Here is a 21536-nt window from a genome sequence, read left to right as displayed (position 1 = left end):
AGAATGACCAGAGCAGGTACGCCAAGATCACGCGGTCACTCTGAGGAGCGGTCATGTGGTCACTGATGCGCCGTTATGCCGATTACATTGCACCAGTAGGGCAGCAGCACCGGTAACGCAAAGGGTTAGAGCGTCAGACACGAGCCAGTGATGTTACTGTGTGCAGTGCGGCTGCTTCGTTGTCTGGGTTATCCTGGAGGGCCGGTTTACAATGCATGTTACTCATAAGAGAATATTATGTAGCGCTGATTGTGTACACAGCGCTCTACACAGCGCTCTACAGGCACAATGGCTGCCCGTCCTGAAACCTGAGGCACGAAACAGATAAAGTGATTTGGCCGAGTCCACAAGGAAAGCCGACACTGGGACTCAAACCAGGCTCGCCCACTTGGCGATTATACATAGATTATATATCTAACCTCCGGCGCAGGTTAACGCACGGCAATCCCGTATTCACTGCCAGTCAAATCACCGGCAAATTACTTGGGATCGCCGGGTCTTCCCCGTACTGGAGGTTTGTGAATCCCCCTCCCTCCCCCCCTCCTGTCCTGTCCCCCCCTAAGAGTTGTGGAGTATTTATTTAGTTCTTTTTGTACAACCCCCACATTACCAGTATAACTTTTATTTATTTTATAAAACATTAGGGATAAGGATTTTATTTAGAAAAGCTTTTTCCTGCTTTGTAGCCGAATTGTATCGTTTTAAATCTTTTGTGACGCGAGTTTGAACAATTTTTGCTCCAATGTTTGCTAGGTTTAGAAATGGTTGAAATCCTGCAAAGAACAATTAAATGGCGCGGGGCGGGTGTGTCAGTGTCATGCTGTAACCCAGGAGTGGCCAACTCCAGTCCTCGGGTGCTACCAACAGGTCAGGTGTGGATATCCATGCTTCAGCGTAGGTGGCTCAGTCACTGTTTGAGCCATCTGTGCTGAAGCAGGGATACCCTGAACACCTGACCTGTTGGTAGCGCCCGAGGACTGGAGTACGCCACCCTAGCTGTAACCTTTTTTTTTTTTTGCTTTCTTGCCTGTAGTGTCCGTCCACCCTGGGAGAAGAGAAGGAATATAACCCGTTCCTGCGCACGCACTGCCGCGACCTTCACCTGGCCTTGGGTCTCCAGCGCGGGGCAGATGAGGAATGGAGTCACTTCCGTGCCACAGTCCTGGAGGAGGTGCGGAGGCGGAAGGACCTCTTCAAAGGGAGATAGTTCCTTCCGCTACAGGGATGAACATTACCGTGTGCTATATTGTGGTGGCCAGCAAGAGGACTGAACTGATTTGCTTAGGAACTAAACCTTTTTTAAGCAAATTTATTCCCCCTCCCTGATTCTAATTGGACAGCCCAATGTCCTCTGCATCCTCTTTCAGCCAGACAAGGGGTGAAGATAAACCTATGGCTAGCGTACCACCCATTCTTATAGTGCTCCCTTGGCACTGCCTCACAGTTCATATTCTCTTTGGTTACTGCTTTTAGATTGTCCCATTGAGTGTTTGGAAGGGACAAATGTAGATGGAAGTCGTGGGGGAAGGTTGAACAAATTGGGATATTTTTTACATGTATAATCCCGGAGGGATGGTTGAAAGCTTCAGACCATCGTTAACTGGAACTAGATGGCCTTGCAGACATCCTCGTGGGTGAAGATCCTGTGTCCATGAGTTTATACTCTGCGTTACAAAGACGGGACTGCATTTGATCTCTCCTGTTGCAATGTGAAGACTTAAAGCAAGCATGGAGAGGCAGGATTGGAGAAAATTCACCACCTCTGCACCAACGCTAGCAACGTTCAGATTTAACTGAAGCAGCACACGTGAAATAGAACTGCTAGGGATCAGACGTGGCAATACGTGCCACCAGTGGACGCAACTGGAATGTTTGGTTGACTGCTGATGTAGAAAAAGGTGTTTACATATATTTTTTTTTTTTATTATTATTGGGTCTAAAGTAGTATAACTGGGTGTCAATTAAAGGGTCTCAAATATTGTCAACTGCAGAAGAAGACTATGAATGATGTACTGAACAAGTGCACTGCCCCAAGAGACAGGAATACTGGCAGATTGGTGGACGGTGCTATAGGGGGCTCCTATACAGTATATTAATACCATTAGAGCGAAGGTGACTTGCAAAGTCTCTGAAAGGAACGGTGTAGAGATGCAATATGTATAAAATCCAAAGCTGTAGTGAAGCTCCTTTACAAGCGGTTTAATTGTCACTTTATTGCAGTCGAGGCTGTAAGCGAACAGCAGCTTTGGTGCTTTTCGGGGCCGGCATGACGGCGGTTCCATCGGCGCAGTCGCACCTAGCACTGCGCTTGGCGGCCGTACGCGCTTCCACACAACAATGAAACAGATTGCCGGGGCAGAGCGCGGGGCGCCTGTAACTGCCTCTTGCCTTCTCTCTGGCTTCTCCTTCTGCATCTTCTGATTGCAACAATGCATCGCCCTGACAACGCGGCATCGTATGACGACGCGTTGCCATGGACAGCGCAGTGTGCCATGATGTCGCAGAGATGAGCAGGTTAAGAGGCCGCACACACGTGTTACAGGTGGTATGTTCACACGTGCTTTGGTTTAGGTCAGGGGTGTCCAACTCCAGTCCCCAAGGGCCATCAACAGGCCAGGTTTTCAGGATATCCCTACTTCAGCACAGCTGGCTCAATTAGTGGCTCAGCCATTCTGAAAACCTGGCCTGTTGGCGACCCTCGAGGACTGGAGTTGGGCACTCCATGGTTTAGCTGTATATCATGAAGTGTCCTACACGTGAAAAGGGGGTTGTGGTTCAAAAGACACAGTCGCTCCCTTCCCTGGGTGCTGCTGGTGTCGGGGTGTATATGTACCTGCTATAGCCTGAGCAAAGCTAGTTTATAGAATGTGCGAAGCAATGTGCGGCGATAGCTCTACCCTGACTGCAAATCCAGACGAAAAGTTTCAGGATTCAAATCCATTGATGGGGCTCTGGGTGTTTGCAGGGTTTACTTAGAATTAACACTGGAGATATGTGCAACTTTGTTTTTTTTAGCATTTTTCCCAACTAGGAATTGTAATGCAAACGTGTGAGGGAAATGAATGCGTAGCATGGTTTCTCCGGGTTGCTCTGGCATCACCTCTCACAGGTACCCCACGGAGGTCCACTGCCAGCAACCAAAATCGATAACTTTTTTTTTGCTTCCAAAACGACAACAAAAATGAGATTTAGGGGCAAGGATTTATTTGAGTGAAACTGAACTGTAATCTGTGAGACTATGCTAAAAATCAGACACTGACTGCAGGACAAGTGACACTCAGGGACTGCAGGACAAGTGACACTCAGTGACTGCAGGACAAGTGACACTCAGTGCGTGAGCGTGGACAGTTGGGACTGGAGTGAAGAGGTTTGTTGAATAAAACACTAGTATTACATTTCTATTGATACATGTCCGCTGCTCTCGTCATTGGAAATAACCAAATACTACAGGGCCGTCTGTTGGTGTTCTTGGTGCAGTGCCTAACTACACATTGTGGTGCCATTTATTGCAAACCACTCTCATACTCGCTGTTAACACCTTCCCTGCCAGGTGCGCCTGAAATGCATTGCTCTGCATGCCCTCTGGCAGCAAAGAGATATAATATCCCTGTAAGTGAAAGTAGTCTAAAAATGACATCTACATCTCAACTGTTTCTAGACGGTGGTTTGTTCTCAGAATGAGGTGATTCCTGTAAGAAACACAGCATTTTATCTGTTGGGTTGCAAAAATACATCTTTATAGTTTGTGGTTTTGATAAAAGGCTCTACCTCACAGCCACAAAAAAAAAAAGCTTGCACCTAAAATGAGCTTTAGTTGTTGCTGCTGAAGACCAGCGTTATCAAACCCATAAGGGCTTATTCCCTAAATGAAACAAAAAAAGAAGTGAGGGATTGAAGCAAAGTATTGCGATTCATCTCATTTTCCCCCTTTTTGACCACACTTCTCTGGCTCATGTGTTGCACCAGACAATAGGCATTATGCAGGGTCATGTAGAATTGGCTATTAAGAAAAATGTAAAATGGTATAGTCTAGAAAGAAATGTATCATGTATACATACATCTGAGAAGCTACATAATGACAATGTAGGAAAATAGTTTGTACTAGGGATATAATAGATAGATATCTCAGAAAAAAAACCAATGTTTTGCTCCTCAATGGGACATTCATCGGGGCAGTGTTTGGGAAACAGGAACGCTTGAGATTATTAATGAAGTCAATCGTGAAACAACCTCTAGTGGTAGTAGTAATTAGCGCACTTTCTTTTGCCGCTATCGCTTTATCAAGAAATATTGCCGTCCGTATTTTTTTTAAATGTATTCTCAAATGCTGTAAAAAGGACCAACACCAAATGTGGCATTTTGCTGCCCTGGGTAACTTGGGATTCATTCCTGACGGTCGTAAATGTGAGACATTTGGCAACACTAAGCGAAGCATTTAGCACGACGGATACAAAGTGACGTTGGCTAATTTGTGGTGTCTGGCCTAAATATAGTGGGGTTTACTGTAGATTACTAAAATTAACATACACGTTTCAGTATTTTCCACTTTACCTGAGAAGACAAATGTGATGTTTTAGCTACAGGAATATTATAACAGGGAGAGGCATTGTAATGGTATCACGTTGGGATTGGGGGGTTCTAGGCCACAAATGGCGTTTGAATAGAAGTGTGCAGATTTCTGTTAGCGGGATTATGTTGGAAGTCTCAGACGCACGATGCTAACAATCCCTAACACGCGCAGAACTCAATGAGCTGACATTTGTATATAGATAGATATAGAGGTCCGTCCTTCAATTTAGCTTAGTAATGCCCACCGTTGATTACCAAAGTGGGCACAATACTGAAGCTGCAACTGGTTATAAGGGTCATTAAAGTTGAACATGCTTTGTGATGTGTGATTGTGTGACGTTCACTGACCGAGTCTCATCCCTTATCCTGACCAGTTGTGCGTTAGTCAACCTGTTGGACTTGATTCTGTGTGTGTTTTTAAAGGTGAACAAATAAAGACCTTTTATTAAAGGCTCATTCTCTGTGTGGTTGGAATAACGTGTTTGTGAATGACTTTCATGCGCGCGCACCTGCTCAGCATCACGTTGATACACCCTCCACCTGTAGCAATTTCTTTACTGAGACTGGTACCTAATAACCCTGGGTGTGCTCCCTAATAACCCTGGGTGTGCTCCCTATTGCGCCCATTCCTCCCTCTGCGCTGCCGGCCTCCCAGGTGGCTGAGGCCCGGGGCCTCCACCTCGCTGCAGCAGTGATGTCACGGGGAAGTCCTCACTAATTCTGTTTTATGTATAAATAAGAATAGAAATACATGTTAGAAATACTAGGGGTCCTATGCGTGACATGCATTATGGAGACCTACCAGATAATCACTTGATTGGAAGCTCCACAGTGATAGAGGGCCTGCAGGGCACCCACAATGATAGAGGACCTGCAGGGCACCCACAATGATAGAGGGCCTGCAGGGCACCCACAATGATAGAGGGCCTGCAGGGCACCCACAATGATAGAGGGCCTGCATTGCACCCACAATGATAGAGGGCCTGCAGGGCACCCACAGTGATAGAGGGCCTGCAGGGCACCCACAGTGATAGAGGGCCTGCAGGGCACCCACAATGATAGAGGGCCTGCATTGCACCCACAGTGATAGAGGGCCTGCAGGGCACCCACAGTGATAGAGGGCCTGCAGGGCACCCACAATGATAGAGGGCCTGCAGGGCACCCACAGTGATAGAGGGCCTGCAGGGCACCCACAGTGATAGAGGACCTGCAGGGCACCCACAGTGATAGAGGGCCTGCAGGGCACCCACAATGATAGAGGACCTGCAGGGCACCCACAATGATAGAGGGCCTGCAGGGCACCCACAATGATAGAGGGCCTGCAGGGCACCCACAGTGATAGAGGGCCTGCAGGGCACCCACAATGATAGAGGGCCTGCAGGGCACCCACAATGATAGAGGGCCTGCATTGCACCCACAATGATAGAGGGCCTGCAGGGCACCCACAGTGATAGAGGGCCTGCAGGGCACCCACAGTGATAGAGGGCCTGCATTGCACCCACAATGATAGAGGGCCTGCAGGGCACCCACAGTGATAGAGGGCCTGCAGGGCACCCACAGTGATAGAGGGCCTGCAGGGCACCCACAATGATAGAGGACCTGCAGGGCACCCACAGTGATAGAGGGCCTGCAGGGCACCCACAGTGATAGAGGGCCTGCAGGGCACCCACAATGATAGAGGACCTGCAGGGCACCCACAGTGATAGAGGGCCTGCAGGGCACCCACAATGATAGAGGGCCTGCAGGGCACCCACAGTGATAGAGGGCCTGCAGGGCACCCACAGTGATGGGGGATCTTGCCCAGTGTCCATGATCATGTGGAAGGAAGGGGTGCAGTGTGCAGTACAGGGCACCCGCCACCAGGCGGCGCAGTCCATCACTCGCTCCGCCTTGTCATAGCGACGCTCTATTGCGCACCCCCCGCCCCCTCCGCCGTTGCTATGGATACGCTTCCTGTCCTCATAGTTGCTATGGATACGCTTGCTGTCCTCTCGGTTGCTATGCAGCGGCCGGTGCTGGGACCGGAGGCTCGGTGATACTCAGTGCGCGTGCCTGCTGCCGGTCTGTGCGCAGAGTGAGGGCCGAGGTCTGGGCATACTGTACTGAGGTGGGAGTCACATGTGCTGCATGGACATAGTGTATATTAGGGGGATCTACGGTGTCATATATACACATACAGATATATAGACACACATACATACACAGATATATACATATATAGACACACATACATACACAGATATATACACATACAAATATACATATATAGACACATATACATACACAGATATATACATATATACACACATACATATACAGATAAATACATACATGTATACACACGTGTGTGTGTGCGTGTGTGTGTGTGTGTGTGTGTGTGTGTGTGTGTGTCCATTCTCTCCCTCCTCCTTCCCCACCTCTCTCCTAGTAAAGCAATAAATTGGAGATCACTTTAGGGGAAAACAAGGGCATGACCCCTTTTAGTGCCATAGAGTGACCTCTGTGTATAACCCAAATAGTGACATTAACCATGCAGATCCAGAGTGTGTGTGCACCTGTGACAGGTGCAGGGTGCAGGCAAGGCAGGTCTCCCAAACTGTGCCCTAGAGCAGATCACACACAGGGACATTTCAGGATTATGAACCAGAAATAAAATGCCATTTAAAAAGAAAAATACCATCTTCAAAGAGGGAGACGATGACAATCTGGGACTATTGAAATGTAACTTTAAGAGAGAATGACTTTGACAGTAAAACTCGCTGTACATTACTGACACACGATAGCTCTTTCATATCACATTGGCCCATGCGGTAATTGATTTGTTCAGTGCTGAGAAAAACATACTGTCAGCTGCAGTCACAATGGATTTCATTAGGTTCTATATAAGACGACTCTGCAATTATACGGCATTGACCAGTCACCATGTTCAGTGCATAACCTGAAACCAATGCAAGTCTTTAGTAAACCACATCATCGACCATCCCCACATTGAACCCAGGGAACACATTGTGCCCTCGTCCTTTTATCGCAAGGCAAAGGTTGGGGTGACATCTCCTCTACAGTGTTTTTACCTCCATCTAGGACAGTGGTGCTCAACTCCAGTCCTCAAGACCCCTCAACAGATCAGGTTTTAAGGATATCCCATTCAATATACAAGGGTAATGGGTGCTCCAATAGTCCTGGAATATAATCTTCTATTCATGAATGATAAACACAGATGTGACTCAACTATGGAGTGGGTATACTACTAGGTGAGTGAACCAATTCAATGAGACATAAACCTCCCGAAGGCAACAGAAAAAAATGATGTTGTACTCACTTCGCTGCACCTTATTGGTGATAACTGTGTAATAAACTCCACAACTCACCAAATTATGTAGTAATGATGACGATCCATAAGATGAAAAATCTTTCAAGAGTCTTACCCACTCCTAGAGCTCACTGGATTCTTGTGGGCGTGTCCAGCCGCTGATTCAATTCCAAACAAGAGCAAAAAATATATTTTTTGCTCTCTTTAAGGATATCCCAGCTTCAGCACAGGTGGCTTAATCAGCGGCTCAGCCTTCGACTGATTGAGCCACCTGTGTTGAAGCAGGGATATCCTTAAAACCTGCCCTGTTGGGGGGATCTTGAGGGCTGGAGTTGAGCCCCCCTCCTGAGCTAGGATGTAGCTCCGAATACATGTAGTTACAGGATCTGACAAATGACATTCTCTTTTCAGGTCATAAGAAATGGACACAGAGACCCTGACCGCTTTGGAGCCGCCCGAGCCGCCCAAGGTCCTGAGTGCCAGCCCCGAGGCACTAGATTTTATATCCCATGTGGGTAAGTTCCTCTATTTCCTTCTTTGGTGTTCATCATTGATGTGCAGTGACCCGTCAGTCCTGATCCCTGCAGGTGAATAGATGAGGGGGTTAGGGATAATTCAAATGGAAATGACTTGCTGTACCTACAGCTAACACAGGTGACAAGGGTCTATTTTACTTGTATTACACCAGTCTCAGAATAATATTGGATACTTTTGTAATGGTAAAAAAAAGAGATGTAAAATATCTATTAAAGCAATGTTTTAAAGAGGCAGTCCTACAAAGGGCAAACTGAACACATGGAAGGGACAAGGTAAGAAAAATGCACAAATGCGAACCAGGGATTAGATAATGGTAATTTATTTAAAATACAGAAACACTGAGGGGATCCAACCCCACCTCAGCTAAGAATGTTATACAGCTCAGACACAGTGACCATATAATACGACCTCTGAAATATCTAAACCCTAAACAGTACAACATAAAGGACACAATAGAAATTAATATAATCAGTAAAACAAAAATAGAAATCCATCTAACGATTCAAAGTGAAACCGCCATAGATTATCAAACAACTGGCAAGGGGAGAGGGACACATACACTGAGGGAGAAATGCGGGTTCACGGTGTCCGTACAGAGATCCGGATCACGGCACCGTGAAGCTGGAACACACCGCTTGTGCCTCTCGCAGGCTCCGTCTCAGCTTGTCAGGAAACACGCGCAGGATGACCTGTCGTGACCTCTACGCATTTCTGCCTCAGTGTATGTGTCCCTCTCCCCTTGCCAGTTGTTTGATAATCTATGGCGGTTTCACTTTGAATCGTTAGATGGATTTCTATTTTTGTTTTACTGATTATATTCATTTCTATTGTGTCCTTTATGTTGTACTGTTTAGGGTTTAGATATTTCAGAGGTCGTATTATATGGTCACTGTGTCTGAGCTGTATAACATTCTTAGCTGAGGTGGGGTTGGATCCCCTCAGTGTTTGTGTATTTTAAATAAATTACCATTATCTAATCCCTGGTGCGCATTTGTGCATTTTTCTTGCCGTGTTTTTCAGGGTGCCCTCCCCCCTTTTATAGGGGAGACCACCTTGAAGTGTGAGCCTTTGGGGAGACGCTCCATGCACGTGCAGCAAAGGGATTTTCCACATTTAACAGCTACAGCACGAGCGCTGAATATCCTTCTTTTTCTGCTTACGTGGAAGGGACATGTTATGTATTTGGGGGGGGGGGGGATATATGCATTTATTGAGCTCTCTGGTATCCAGCATAGAAAGGAAGAAGCACAAAGCTTTAGTAAACTGATATTGTTTTTCAGATGAATAATTAATGTAGAACAGGGGTGGGCAACTCCAGTCCTCAAGAGCTATCCCTGCTTCAGCACAGGTGGCTCACAGTTGGCCACCCCTGATGTAGAGTAGGCAGAGCCGATCTTGAGCAAGTTGTTCAGTGGAGTTAGTCACTTTGTTTGATTAATACAACAGTACTTGAGCAGGCAGTGTGTTTTGTAATATAAACCAGAGGAAGCGCTGTGAATTGCCATTATTTGGTCACAAATTCAGCTAATCTTTACCCATCTTGTTGCAGTATAAGTAATTCACAGGTTTATTTCCACAGTGATTTCTATATATTTAGCCAGCAGCCAGTTGAGAAACACCGACTCTGCCTTTCCACCCCATATAGGCCGTACATTGTGACTTACACTGAATGCAGATTCTACCTTGCAATGATCCTTACTTGGTTAAATATTTATGTCAGGAGTGGCATGCTTATCAAGTCATTGTTCTGCTAAACTCAGGCTACAGAAGTATATTTTTATGCCGGAAGGGATATAAAGTATGAGGTGGATTGTGTCCCAACAGGACTGGAAGAGCTTCAACTCTGCATGTTCACCGAGTCCTTGCTGACCATCTCGGATTCTGGAAAGGAGTTGGGGTCATTCACGGTCAGCGTCCAACCTGGTCACTACGAAATAGAAGGCTTTGCGCAAGACAAATGCTTCCTTGTTCACGCTACCAGCCAGGGCACCATCGATGACACCCCCTGTGGAACCTCCGTCTTCGGTTAGGATTTTATTTTTATTTCCTTTATAGAACTGCCAATACATGCTATTTACCACAGCGTATAGTAGAACAAATTGTGCTGAACTGCTTGTCGTCTTGTTGCTTTCTGAAGCACCAAGGAGGTAAGAGTCCTTTTAAACTCGGACCGACCTAGAACTGATCTCCAGCATCTAACGAGTCCGTGCATTACCTTGTCCACCTCCTGTATTACATGATATTCCTGCTATCTCCTGCACCTCTAGCAGTGAAGCGGTTCATATTCAGCCCCTTTGTTTTTATATTTTGCAGCTTACATCTCCCAAAAACTGGAAACACTGGAGCAGCATCACTATGAGTATTTAAAGGTACAGTCAAGGCTTATGTGCCATGGGGTGGGATTTTCTTTAAACCAGTGATCACAAGAATGCATGCAGCCCCATTTAAATCCTGGGATGTGTACGTAGAGATGGAGGCTATTTATGTATACTGTATCTTTATTTGTAGTGTGCTATCCGTGTACATATTGCTTCCCTGCAGTAATATACACAACAAAATAATATGGGATGTAATGCATCATTAAATTAAGTGCTTCAAACGTCAAAGTAACCACTAGGAAAATCGAGTCCGTGTTCCGAAGAGCTTACAATCTAAGTGATATGTAGGTCGAACTTCCAGAGACCTATCAATAGGTAACTAGATTTCTCCTGGGCGCTGCTAATAATGACTCCTTTCTGTATTGAGAATGATGTGTTCATTCCTTCTTCTTGCTGTATATCTCCTCTATCGAGCTTCCAGATCACTTATCATTACTTAGTCGATCTGGCGATCTGTTCTCACCCCCTGCTTGTCATCTATTACAGATGAAAGGACACTCTCTGGACAAGAAGACTCACATGTTGAAACAAGGTGATAGGCTGGTTATTGACAAAGTCATTACAGAAGGAGAGGTGAGCTGGTCTGTTGTATTCATCTTTCACCAAATACTGAGCAGCTCGTGATTATCGTCATTTTGTCCAGAAACTCTCAATCTATTAGCATGAAATATTGCACAAACGTACAGAATACACATATGTTTACTAAAACTATTAACAGAGCAGGGGCGGCCAACTCCAGTCCTCAAGGGCCACCAGCTGGTCAGGTTTTCAGGATATCCCTGCTTCAGCACATGTGGCTCAGTCAAAGACTGAGCCACACGTGCTGAAGCAGGGATATCCTGAAAACCTGACCTGTTGGTGGCCCTTGAGGACTGGAGTTGGCCGCCCCTGACATAGTTGTTACTTGCTTTCTGCTATCATTGAGCAATACTGGTGGGCTTGCATATGACTCAACTAAGCAAAAAAAAAGTCCAGATCTTCCTTGGTACTTTATATCAAATTAGATTACAAGCTTTTAGAGCCGTTGATTTAATTGAGCTGCCTTTGTTCTCCCTGTTACAGTAAAGCTCCTTGCATCACTTGTAACCAACAATTATACAAGTATCCACCATCACACCCATTGTGCTCTGCCAACAAAGGCACGGCATCAACTGCTATTCACCAGGTGTCCATGGAGTAGGGGGTATGATACCTTGTATTGGACCAACAAGTAGTTGATATGTTACAAGCTTTCAAACCTGTTAAGGACCCTGAGAGGTTCGAAAGCTTCTACCATATCAGCTACTGACAGGACATACTTGAAAACGAGAAGTAACTCTCAATGTATTACTTCCTGGTAACACATTTTATAAATAAATACTCCCTCTCCATCCTTTGTTACTGCATGGAAGAAAGGACCAACACGGCGACCCCCTCCCCCCCTTCTTTGACCAGTATTAATATTAATCCTCATTTTTTCCCAACTCCGTACTGCTCTTTTTCCATCTTCTTTATAAGTCGTGTAAATGTATTTATTTACCTTTTTTTATTTTATTGTGAACACCCGATCACCCTTTTGTATGTTGAATGATTTGGATTCCAAAAAGCGAAAAAGAAAAAGTAAAATAAGTATTAAGGATCAAAGTGATAGTGCTTCCAATAAAATAAAGATACATAATACAGCGGTGCGCAAACCGGGGGGCGCATAAGACTGCATGCGGGGGGCGCGCGGTTTACAGAGGCCCCGGGCGCTTCCCAAAGGCACTTAAATGACGTGCCGGGGGAGCTGCAGGGCCTCTGTACACCTTTACGTACCTTGGCTCCACCCGGCGTCAAATAAAACGTGACGTCATGACGCCGGAGCCGAGGTAAGTGGGGGTAAGGGGGGTGCAGGGGTGAGGTGACAGCCGACAGGGGGGCGCAGGGGAAAAAGTTTGCGCCCCCCTGCATTATGAAATTCGCCGACATGATACCTTTGGCTGAAACTATAATATTTTGCTTTATGTATAAGAAGAAAAAAAAACATCCAATGGTTTTATTTATTTATAAAAATGTTTTACTAGGAAGTAATACATTGTTACACCTTGTTTTCAAGTATGTCCTGAGCACAGAGTTATGATGACAGATACATGTTTACAACAAATGATCTGAGGTCCTACATTATATTTAAAACATTTCATGGACCGTTAGAGAAAATATGTTATAGGCGTATGTGTATGTAACAGTTAAAGGTAAGGTTAAAATGTGAGATGACTATTGTCCTGAAATACTTTGGTGGCGGCTTTCAGAGTCTCGGGTAGATTGTTCCAGATGTGAGGTGCACGGTAACAGGACGATTCCTTATTGAATCTTGAGACCGTGAACAGTCTTTTGGAGTCAGATCTCAGGTGATAAGTGCTGCGGGAGGTAGGGGTGAGGAGCTTGTTCAGATAGCCGGGTAGCTTGCCCGGAAGTATTTGAAGGTAAGACAGGAAAAATGAACTTTGCGTGTCTGACTCTCCTTATTGCTCCCTGCTCCAGATATTCCATCACTTACCTGCTCATCCTCTGCTGTGTTTTCAGCATCCCCTAGCTAACCAGCAGTACATTAGCTTTGCCAGGCTGTGCGCCATCACTTCATGGTGCAACCTGTGGGGCAGGTTCTGAAGCCACAAGAGGAACATATTGCAAATGTTTCCTAACATGGGCCCCTCCTCCCCCCCCCCCCCCCCCAAACAACCAGCTGTGCACGTAGCATCCTTACCTGTCACCACCTGCTGGTCTGAATGGGACTTTAAAGCAGTCGCCTGAAACAAAGAAGAGGTTAAATGAGGAATATCTGCTGCATGTTATTTTAATTGCATTCATTGGTTAATTCGCTTCCCACTTTCTCCCCCAGAAAGTGCAGCAGGAAACCACTTCTCATGACTTAAGCACGCTAACAGGGTTTATTTCGGAAGCCGCCAACCTGCTGATTATGCGCCTTCTGGCCAGAAGGAGAAGCGTTCCGCCAAACATGAGCTTCCTGACTTTCGATGCTGAGAGAAACTTGTGTTCTACAACCTACGTGAGTTGTTTCCACTCGGAACTATTGAGAGTGGGATATTTTGCCTGTCTAATGTGGACACAATTCCTAAATAATCATTGCCATTAAAAGCATTTTGGCATTTAAACCTCTCTGCAGAGGTGGCGTTGTGTTGCAGAGGTTTCTAGACGTGACAGTGTAAAGAGTATTATTGCTTAGTCACTATTTTATATTTGCTGCACTTATTGTAAAATACCTCATTATGAAAAGACATTGTTTGTACTATGTGAATAAAAATGTATGTACATACATTACATGCAAAATAAAGTAAGAGAGCGCTCACGTGGTCGTCTTGTGAAAACACAAGAAAGCGAGTGCTTCCTTATTCCGCGTGTATAGCAGGGATCTACCCCCCCACCAAAGTCAGCACCCGTGGCAGTATTTTTTGCAGCGTGAGTTCTCAGTCAATACACTTTTATACATTAAATGCCTATTGTGCAGCAGTGCTCTGGGCAAGACATCAGTGACTGCATACTGCATACAACTTAATGCAATTAAACAAGAATTACAAATGTTACCATTCTAATTTGGTTACTAAAATTCTCAATGTTTTCACAACCTCCACTTCTCCCAACACCTCGCACTGTACCCGTCACAGAATACAAGGTGACAGCAGCCAGCCTTACCAAAAGCAGCATGCAGGCCTCTCACGCTTCATTCATAGGCAGAAGGCCTCACCCAGGGGAGGACACAACAAAGGTTCCATGGAAATCATGTGCAGATGAAAGATACTGTATGTAGTGAACCGTTCACTTTTGTAGTTATCACAGCACAATATCAACTGTATAACTGGATGCCTAGTATCCAGCAACAATTACTGTCCGTCACGGAGCATTGGGCTGTAATTAAATCAAGAAAGTCATTAAAACATGTTTTTTTTCCCAAGTTAGATCAGAGTACAAATCAGTTGCTGTTTCCTTAACACCTTTTCCCTAAACTAATTCTGTCGTAACAATATTCTGTATACCACAGAGTGAGCTGGGATCACGTTCTCAGATGATTGGAAAAGAGACTGTGGAGGTTTATGGCATAGAAAGGACTGTCCAGTCTGAAGATATTCCCACCACGTGGCACTGCTACTTCCTGACAGACGGGTAACGTTATAACAGAGTATTTTTATTTAAGACTCTTCGTTTATTTTATAATATTTTATAATAATCTGAGCAATAGCAAGGTGTATTATTTATATACATATATTGATGTAGTTTTATTGTTCGGTCACTGGTTGTTTTTCTGTGTTCTTAAAATCCCAGTTCCGGCATTTTTCTCATCAACCATAATACGTTGGCAGTCTGCTGCCATGTGTGATGCCACGTGTGATGCCACGTGTGACTTTCTCACCTACTATCAAGTGTATCTAATAATGCCCCCCTGAGCAGAGGAGAGTTACAGGGGTGGCCAGCTCCAGTCCTACAATGACAGACATGGTATTGTGACTAGTTCAGAGTGGGCAACTCCAGTCCTCAAGGGCCACCAACTGGTCAAGTTTTCAGGATATCCCTGCTTCAGCACAGGTGGCTCAGTCTTTGACGGAGCCACTGATTGAGCCACCTGTGCTGATTATCGTTCCCTTAAATTTTTGAACACACCTACCACATGGCACAAATTCCCTGGCAGTAAATGGCGGAAGTGGCGTCACGGCTGGCAGAAGAGGCCATCAGAGTCGCCAGCTTCCAACCACTGCAGTCACTGGAGAGGAGGACGGCAGCACCGGATCCATGGGGGGGAGGGGGAGAGGGGAGAGAAGACACACAGACACCACACACGATCTGGTGGATGCTGAACACCCCCCACACACACAATGAGTACGCCGCCAAGACCCCACCCCCCACCCCCCACCACCACAACGAGTGCGCCACCAACACCCCGGCTCCCCTGAAATCTCCTCCTCTTCGGCCGGGAGATCCGTCCACCGTGTCCCCGCACCTCCGCTGGGGGAAGGAGAGAGGGGGGGCTGCTTCGGTAGAATCATCGCGCATGCGTACCAGCCTAATAGGTACTACCCCTATTCTGGAGCATGCACAGTAGCCTTTACTAGCTGCTCCGGCAGAATGCGCACAAGGGTCTGGACAGTGGAAGCTGAACATCCACACCCCCCCACCCCCCATTGGGGGAGGATAGAGGAGGGGCTGAAGGCTCGTCGCATCTGCGCAGAAGGCACCAGCAGCAGGACACGGAGACACCACACACACGGAATTCAGTTACTATAAATATAGAAGTGCAAATAGCTAAAACACGCGTTCTAAGTCAAACTTCTGTGTGTTTTGGCACTGAAATTCGGTTTTTATTTAAAAACATCACCATCACAAATACAATTTCTGTGACAACAGTAACAAAAGACAAAGAAGTTTCACTTACTGTGCGTGCTCAGCACACACTTCTTTTTTTTAGGCTGAAAATATGAGTTTAAAGTAATGTAGCTATGAACTGTCAATAGGCATTTCTGCTTATGCAGTACAACAAGAAGTAATGATCACAATTGTTATAAATGTAAGGAAAGGCCACACTGTACATAGCAAATGTGTCTTTATTAAAGTGGATTAATTAAGTTTATTTTATTTCACGGGTAGTAATTTTCCATAATCGCTTATCTCATACGGTTTCCACCCATCCTGTATCTCAGGCATTTGGCCAGTCGAGTCCAGATTGGATCACCCGTCACCATGAAGTGCGTACAAATGCCCGTTTTGTCTGAACCAGGTAAAGTGGATTTTGAGGGGTATGTGAGCTAATGCATTCACTTCCATTGTACTCGTTAGAGAATTTGGTGATTGGGTAACCATTAATCAGTCCCAGAATAGCGCTGTATTAACTTGCAATGTATTAAGACTACAAGGTTGTCAAAAATACATTACAGAGTTGTAGAGTACGTGTGGTAGAAGCTACTTTGATGATTTAAAATACCCAATTATTTTTACTTTATTTAAAATAGCATTGCACGCTTATGTCAGTGTGTGTAGATAGATATCTATATCTGCAGTTGTGTGCTTGCTTGAAAGAAGTCTTGATCTTTTCGAGCCATAATTGTATTAACGTTTCCAAGCACAAATCCGCAATGTTATGTACGTTTATAGTGGAAATTAAATATTGGGTTAATGTGCAGTAATTCTTCCTGTCACCCTTATATGATCTCATTGAACTGGATTATATTTAATAGCAAAGAAAGCAATCTACTGCTTGATTAAAAGAGGTGGGGATACTCAGGAGGAAAGCTATGGGAACTTGGGACAGTCCTGATTTCAACAGTATCCCATAGTCCTCTGTAAAAGAAAACATTCAATCGCAGCAGTGAATTGTAAAGGTTCTTAAAGCTTTCTTTTGCTCTTTATAGATGAAGAAGACCCCAAACCTGTGTTTGAAAAGAAGCCCCTGGATTGGTCAGAGGACCCGGAGTTATATTCAGAGTTCCTGGACAGAAAGGTCTTTTTTTTTGTTATACACAGATCTACACAGCAGCACCAGAAAATAAACGTGGTTTTTAACCCAATGATCAGAAACTATGGAGCAGATGAGAACAAAAAAAAAACACACACAAGTGTTTAGGAAACTTGTTAGATGTGTGTACAGTAAATAAAGGTTTAAAGATTTAGAACAGCTACATAGTGGGCTCAGCCATGAAACGCTACATGCAACTAGGAGCATGTTAGGGTTTTAATGAAAATTGTATGTGTAAATTAGGGCGATATCTAAAGCCTCCTTTTCAGCTGTGGAACCCCTAAAACTACCCTCAGCTACAGATAGGTAACAGCAATGTGAAACAAAGGGAATTCTCATTCAGCATAAATAGTGAGATGTAAATTCTTAGCCAGCAGTTGTGCTTAAAGGAAGTGACCATTTTAGATGCAAGTCTGTTGGTATGCATAGTATTTATTTGCTTTGAATGGTTACATACATAACTTGAACTTATACAACAACGATAGAAAGATCCCTAAGGCAGGGGTGGGCAAGTCCAGTCTTCAAGCCCCCTCAACAGGTCAGGATATCCCTGCTTCAGCACAGGTGGCTCAGACAGCCACCTGTGCTGAAGCAGGGATATCCTGAATACCTGACCTGTGGGTGGCATTTGAGGACTGGAGTTGGCCATCCGAGCCCCAAGCACTTTGTAACATTCTCTGCACTGAGCCCGTGTTTCTTTTCCAGGAGGAGCTCATAGCAGGACACGAAACATACATCCGCCACCACCCCGAAATGAAAATACTCATGGGTGATTTCATGCAGTTTTTACTCTTACGGGAGCCTGAAGACACCCTCACATTTGCAGCTGAATATTTTGCCCCATTCTCAACGACTCAGGAGCAAGGAGACTCCTTCAGGTCTTCCAGTCGCTCCAGCCCATTCAGGTCTTCCAGTCGCTCCAGCCCATTCAGCAACATCTTTAAGTAATAAAAAAATAAGTCTTCAGACTTCATTCGCATCCTGATCTGTCTTTTGGGAAAGGGGGGTGGGGGGGGGGTTAAAGAAGTAGATATGAGCGAGTATTGCAGGACTCTTCAAAGCAGCATTACAGGTTGAGCAGTTATACTATGAGCATTCTCTCCTCCTCTCTCCTAAGCAGCCCCCCCACCCCCCACCCCCATCCCAAGGAGCTCATTGATTGAACGCTCCACTAGAATGCAAAATGGGAGCTAAGGGGTCCCCAGGGTTGAACCCCACATGTTTCTGAGATACTAACCAGTAGAGATAATAAAAAAAAATTTTATTTAAACACATAAAAAGCAATTTAAGCATCAATTTATAAAGGGACGTTGTGTAAAAAAAAAAAAAAAAAAAAAAAAAAAAGAGAGCCTCTGCATTGTTACAATTCCCTAAAGCACCGTCTTCCAAAACACTTATCCATTGTGCAGCTTCTCAAACAATCAGTCTCTCCTGCAGTTTAGAAACCATTTCAGATAGAAGTGTTTCATTGTAATGAACAGCAGAAATGCTGCTGACACAGCGACACGTGCTGTCTGTTTAGGCTCCAGTCTGTATGGGGATGTGAGCAGCTGTAGTTAGAGCCAAAATCTGAAGACTGCCGAATTCTCATTGAAGGAAAAACCTTCTCCATCCACCTGACCTTGTGACACGCAGAAAGTGTCCCACTTACGGGTTGGACGCCCCCACTGTAGGAACCGCACGCCCCCCTGTGTACAGCAGTTTCAGGGCAGTCTGGACCTCCCGGCTGGTTATGGCGTTTCTCGTGTTATACAGAGAGAGTCTGGCAGCTTCTGCAGCAACGAGACTAAAACAGTCACTGCCGACTAGGTCTCTATTCCCAGGGTCCGCAGCCCACCGGCACCGGCACATATCTGGGTGTACCTAACAGAGACAGTTATTTTTTTGTTAGAAAATGTTTTACCGCGAAATACATTGAGAGGTACATCTCGTTTTCAAGTATGCCAATGGGGCGCTCAGCAGAACATCCAAAACATCCCTCACCATCTGCAAGTCACACCTGAAAAGTCACCCCATTGGCAAAGCACTAGACTACTCCTCACACTTCTGATGCACTCACTTGCTCCCATTGTTTTCTGCAAGTCTTATGCAACTAAACTCTGCAGGGCAGAGACGCCCCGGTTCCTATAGTTTAACACATATTATTATCTCCCTATACTGCCTAATCATGCTGTAAGCATGGGCGTCCCGCAGAGGGGGGCAAGGGGGGGCGCTTGCCCCCCCCTGGATCCTCGCAGTCGCAGCATTAATTTAATAAAATATGCTGAGGGAGGAAGAGGCAGCTGAGCCGCGGCCCGGGATTGGATGGGAGGCGGGGCTAGCTGCAGCAGTCACGCAGGGGTGGGGGCCGCCACGTGCTCTCCCGCGCTGACCGCTGTAACTCCCCATCCGGACCGGCACCCAGACTCTCCCTCTGGCCCTGCTCCCTCCTGCACCCCGGCAGACGGCAGTGTGGCCGCATTATCGCATAAGGTAGGGAGTGGGACACGTGGGACCAGGGAGAGATGGCATGGAGATGCGGGGGAGAGACTGAGATTGGGGGGGCAATTTGGCAAAGAAGCTTGGGGGGGGGGCGAGGGAGATTGAGAGATGGGAGATGCAGGGGGGGGGTGAGATGGGAGATGCATGGGGGGGAGAGATGGGAGATGCAGGGGGGGAGAGATGGGAGATGCAGGGGGGGGAGAGATGGGAGATGCAGAGGGGGGGGGAGAGATGGGAGATGCAGGGGGGGGAGAGATGGGGAGATGCAGGGGGGGAGAGATGGGAGATGCAGGGGGGGGGGGGAGAGATGGGGAGATGCAGGGGGGGAAGAGATGTGAGATGCAGGGGGGGAGAGATGGGAGATGACGGGGGGGGAGAGATGGGAGATGCAGAGGGGGGGGAGAGATGGGAGATGCAGGGGGGGGAGAGATGGGAGATGCAGGGGGGGGAGAGATGGGAGATGCAGAGGGGGGGGGAGAGATGGGAGATGCAGAGGGGGGGGGAGAGATGGGAGATGCAGAGGGGGGGGAGAGATGGGAGATGCAGAGGGGGGGAGAGATGGGAGATGCAGAGGGGGGGGGAGAGATGTGAGATGCAGGGGGGGGAGAGATGTGAGATGACGGGGGGGAGAGATGTGAGATGCAGGGGGGAGAGATGGGAGATGACAGGGGGGAGAGAGATGTGAGATGCAGGGGGGGGGAGATGACGGGGGGAGAGAGATGGGAGATGCAGAGGGGGGGGGGGAGAGATGTGAGATGCAGGGGGGGAGAGATGGGAGATGCAGAGGGGGGAGAGAGATGGGAGATGCAGAGGGGGGGGAGAGTGTTTGTATGTGTATATGTGTATGTGTCAAATATAATAAATAAAAATATTTTTTATTTGCAATGGTTTTTTATTTTATTTAAAAATACATTATACACACGCATACACACGCAAACACACGCATAAAAACACACACACAACACACATGCAGGGGGGGAGAGATGGGAGATGCAGAGGGGGAGGAGAGAGATGGGAGATGCAGAGGGGGGGAGAGAGATGTGAGATGCAGAGGGGGGGGAGAGTGTGTTATGAATAATGTGGTGCAACTGCATGCAATGGTGTTTTTTTAATATTTAATATTGCTTTATTAACCTTCAAGCTTTCTCAAATTTGCTTGAAAATGCACCATTTGCCCACTTTTTTTTCAAAATTTTCTCGGGGGGAAAACCCCCCTTATGCTGGTTGGGCTCGCTCGCCACGGTGCACTCACCACCACTTTCACGCCGGGCACTGGCCGTTAAAATTATGCCCCCTCTAGCCCTCTAGCTTCATGCCGCCGCCGCCAGTATGGGGGGGGGGGGGGGAGAGGGGGAAATGTCACCCAGTCACTCACCCACCCAGTCACTCACTCTTACCACCCAGTCACAAACTCTACCACCCAGTCACAAACTCTACCACCCAGTCACTAACGCACTCACTCACCCAGTCACTAACGCACTCAACCAACCACCCAGTCACTAACTCACCCACCCACTCACTACTCACCCAACCAGTCACCAACCCAGTCACTAACTCACCCACCCACTAACTCACTCAACCACTAACTCACCCACCCATCCAGTCACTAACTCACCCACCCAGTCACTAATTCACTCATTCACCCAGTCACTAACTCACCCAGTCACTAACTCACCCACCCAGTCACTAACACACCCACCCAGTCACTAACTCACCCACCCAGTCACTAACTCACCCACCCAGTCTCTAACTCACCCACCCAGTCACTAACTCACCCACCCAC

At 46.5% G+C, this 21536-nt stretch overlaps 3 protein-coding genes across 4 annotated transcripts in view; 2 read left to right on the top strand and 1 right to left on the bottom strand.

The window, feature by feature from the left end:
* The window catches only part of LOC142499804 (putative thioesterase PNKD), a 51242-nt gene extending 46217 nt beyond the window's left edge, over positions 1 to 5025 (top strand). Inside the window, exon 9 of the mRNA XM_075609682.1 lies at positions 1034 to 5025. Coding sequence (XP_075465797.1) covers positions 1034 to 1207 — 174 coding nt within the window. The 3' untranslated portion in view covers positions 1208 to 5025. The remainder of the gene's footprint in view (positions 1 to 1033) is intronic.
* Positions 1789 to 18245, top strand: CATIP (ciliogenesis associated TTC17 interacting protein). Of its 2 annotated transcripts, none has more exons than XM_075609681.1 (10): positions 1789 to 1898; positions 8291 to 8394; positions 10241 to 10441; positions 10730 to 10785; positions 11281 to 11367; positions 13652 to 13819; positions 14810 to 14931; positions 16461 to 16537; positions 17169 to 17257; positions 17978 to 18245. In XM_075609681.1, exons 2-10 carry the CDS (start codon positions 8301 to 8303, stop codon positions 18218 to 18220), a joined length of 1137 nt encoding a protein of 378 aa, XP_075465796.1. In that variant the 5' UTR covers positions 1789 to 1898; positions 8291 to 8300; the 3' UTR covers positions 18221 to 18245. The 2 variants fall into 2 exon arrangements, with proteins under 2 accessions (XP_075465796.1, XP_075465795.1); XM_075609680.1 differs by lacking the exon at positions 1789 to 1898 and adding an exon at positions 6521 to 6676.
* Positions 17693 to 21536, bottom strand: part of LOC142499805 (histone H2B-like) — a 24353-nt gene continuing 20509 nt past the window's right edge. Inside the window, exons 2-3 of the mRNA XM_075609683.1 lie at positions 18924 to 19135; positions 17693 to 18210 (exon numbers count right to left, since the gene is read on the bottom strand). Of these exons, the coding sequence (XP_075465798.1) occupies positions 18201 to 18210; positions 18924 to 19135 (222 nt within the window). The 3' untranslated portion in view covers positions 17693 to 18200. The remainder of the gene's footprint in view (positions 18211 to 18923; positions 19136 to 21536) is intronic.

Source organism: Ascaphus truei, chromosome 7 (genome assembly GCF_040206685.1).
Source record: "Ascaphus truei isolate aAscTru1 chromosome 7, aAscTru1.hap1, whole genome shotgun sequence".
Taxonomy (NCBI): Eukaryota; Metazoa; Chordata; class Amphibia; order Anura; family Ascaphidae; genus Ascaphus; species Ascaphus truei.
The sequence above is the reverse complement of the archived record's forward strand: the minus strand, read 5'-3'. Positions and strand labels throughout refer to the sequence as shown.